General features: G+C 34.2%; 1 protein-coding gene across 1 annotated transcript in view; it reads right to left on the bottom strand.

The window, feature by feature from the left end:
- Positions 1-2,500, bottom strand: part of Dap160 (dynamin associated protein 160) — a gene marked incomplete in the record, with an annotated part of 108,482 nt that overhangs the window by 85,216 nt on the left and 20,766 nt on the right. Inside the window, 4 exon segments of the mRNA XM_086556155.1 lie at positions 498-636; positions 818-976; positions 1,200-1,314; positions 1,751-1,968. Of these exon segments, the coding sequence (XP_086412281.1) occupies positions 498-636; positions 818-976; positions 1,200-1,314; positions 1,751-1,968 (631 nt within the window).

Here is a 2,500-nt window from a genome sequence, read left to right as displayed (position 1 = left end):
ATAAACACGTGCAAGCACTATTAACAAAGCAAAGTCTTATTTGAACCTCTTGCAAAAGAATTTACAAAGAACAACCTCATTTGATCATTCATATAAACATGGGAATCAAAAAAACCACCAGAGCACCTACTCAATTACAACTGGAGCTTCAAGATAATAGGGGCACAAAAGGTATGAAGGCGGAATGGAGTTTGACTTTGTGGGGGTTTGCAGTTGGCAGAAACACTTGGACTAACCAGTACATAGAATTACTACGTTCCGTACAACATGTACATTACTCCCATTACACTCAAGAAAAGCATTGCAGAAAAACAACTTATAACTTTTTGAGAGGTTATGCTCAATTAAGTCTTGGACTGAGCATCAAAAGTCCAGATACACTCAAGAAAGCATCCTGAGACTTACAGGGTCTTTGTACCTCCTCTACACACAATCATTAATTAATATAGATATCAAAGTATTACATAGCATCTCCAATAAAATGGAACATATCGAACCTTTGTTGACAGCTCAATGGTGAGACTTTGATTTTTAGCCTTTAGTGAGAGCAGATTTTCTTGTTGTCTCTGTCGAACATTCATTAACTCTTGTAGGCGCTGCTTCTCCCATTCTTGTTGTCTTTGTAATTCTGCATCTCTGATAGGGACACCATTTTAATATATTTTCATCACTATTTAAAAAATATAAGAAATAATAATAACATATGAGAATGTCACAAATATATTCACAACTCACAAATTAAGAATTCACCTGTATATAGGTGTGCAAGAAATAAGTAGATGAGCAATATTAGAGAAAAAGTAGTGATTGCACTTACTTTCGAGCCTGCTCTCTCATTTCTTCTTGACGTTTTCTTTCTTGTTCTCGTTGGGCTTCTACTTCTCTTTGCCTCTGCATTTCCCGCTCTAGTTCTTCTTGTCGCCTTCTTTCAGCATCAAGACGTGCTTTCTCTCTTTTTGCTTCTTCTTCTCGTTCTCTGTTAGTTAAATAAGAATGCAGATAATTTAAAAGCTGAAATCTAAACTGTAAACTGTCATTCAAATTATCTAACTTACAAATAAAAATGAGAAATTCATTTCCTTTTACATCTACCTTAAAGATTACTAAAAGGAAAAAAAATATCAAACCTATGAATGACTCCTTTTTTCAGCATTTGCAGGAGCCTTTCAATATCAGTAAAACAAATGTCAACAACATACCTACGAAGCCTCTCTTCTGTCTCTCGTCTCTGAGCGTCCAGAAGAGCCTTTCGTCTTCTCTCTAATTCCGCTTGTCCCTTTTCAAAGTTTTCTCTTCGTTTATCTTCAAAAGTGTCTGAATTTGAAGTCATAATTAGTATATACATATAAGAAACCAAAAAAATATGATTTATGTTATGTGTAAGAGGTGATCTATTCCAATGCAGCTTACATCACTTAAATCCAACTTTAACACATCATCTCGTTTACCCTAAAAATGTAACATGATCATGTTATATTTTTTAATATGTCTTTAATATAAAAAAAATGTCCTTGACCCACTTAATTACCAATAAAGCTCACTCTTGCAATGATATTTGTTTTCTTAATTATTATATCTAACAGCTGAAATAAGATGAAATGATCCTTATTCATCAAAACTGGAAGGCATGAGAAGATATTTTCATGACAGAAAAAAAGAGAAATATACATTCAAATAATAATTAAAAAAACAAAAAAACAATACTACAAAATCAAACATGCATACAATAATGATTCGACACACTACTTACTATCATTAGCAGCCCCTAGAACTTCAGAAACTGGTGTACCACCAGATCCTGCAGAATGGATACTCGATGTTCTTTGACGACGGTTAGTTGGTGGGATCAGATCTGCTGGAAGGACTGTAGGAATTTTGCTCCCTGCCTTTGCCGATTCACAAAGGAACATGGCTAGCACAAACTCTTCACATGATAAGCGCCCATCATTGTCCACATCTGACAAGGCCCTAGAAGAGAAAAGAGAGTAAGAAAGAAAATCCAATTTTGAAATCATTATAGTTCACATCTCTTTTCTAAGACTGCCTCTCTAAGATTATAAAAAAATCATGCTAGTATTTTCTTTTTCAATATAATATTCATCTTTAGAGAATCACAAAGAATAGCCCGATGATAATAAAGCAGACTAGTTACCATGTAACACTATCCATTTAAAAATAAAAGTGTATTATGAATAGTGGGTGAACCTATTGGCAAGATGTGTCTACTGTTTACAGGTTATGAAACACAATCTATATTCTTTGATATCTAAGGATAGTGCAATGGATAGTATCATATGTTCCATTTAGAGAAGTGATTTCTGCTAGGATTTTTAAAAGCCAGGAATTTGTGTGCATCTGTCTGACTTTGAGCATTTGTGTTATATGTATGTCACTGTGAATGTATGTTGTGTATTTCTTCAATCATTTATCTATCTATCAATACAAGACAGCACCAATTAGGCCCAAACCGCGACATCGGGATTTGCTCACAGTTGAAGCA

This window comes from Penaeus japonicus, unplaced genomic scaffold (genome assembly GCF_977035675.1).
Source record: "Penaeus japonicus unplaced genomic scaffold, GWHDUDI00000001_assembly GWHDUDI00000032, whole genome shotgun sequence".
NCBI classification, from domain to species: domain Eukaryota; kingdom Metazoa; phylum Arthropoda; class Malacostraca; order Decapoda; family Penaeidae; genus Penaeus; species Penaeus japonicus.
This window is presented reverse-complemented; position numbering and strand designations above follow the sequence as displayed.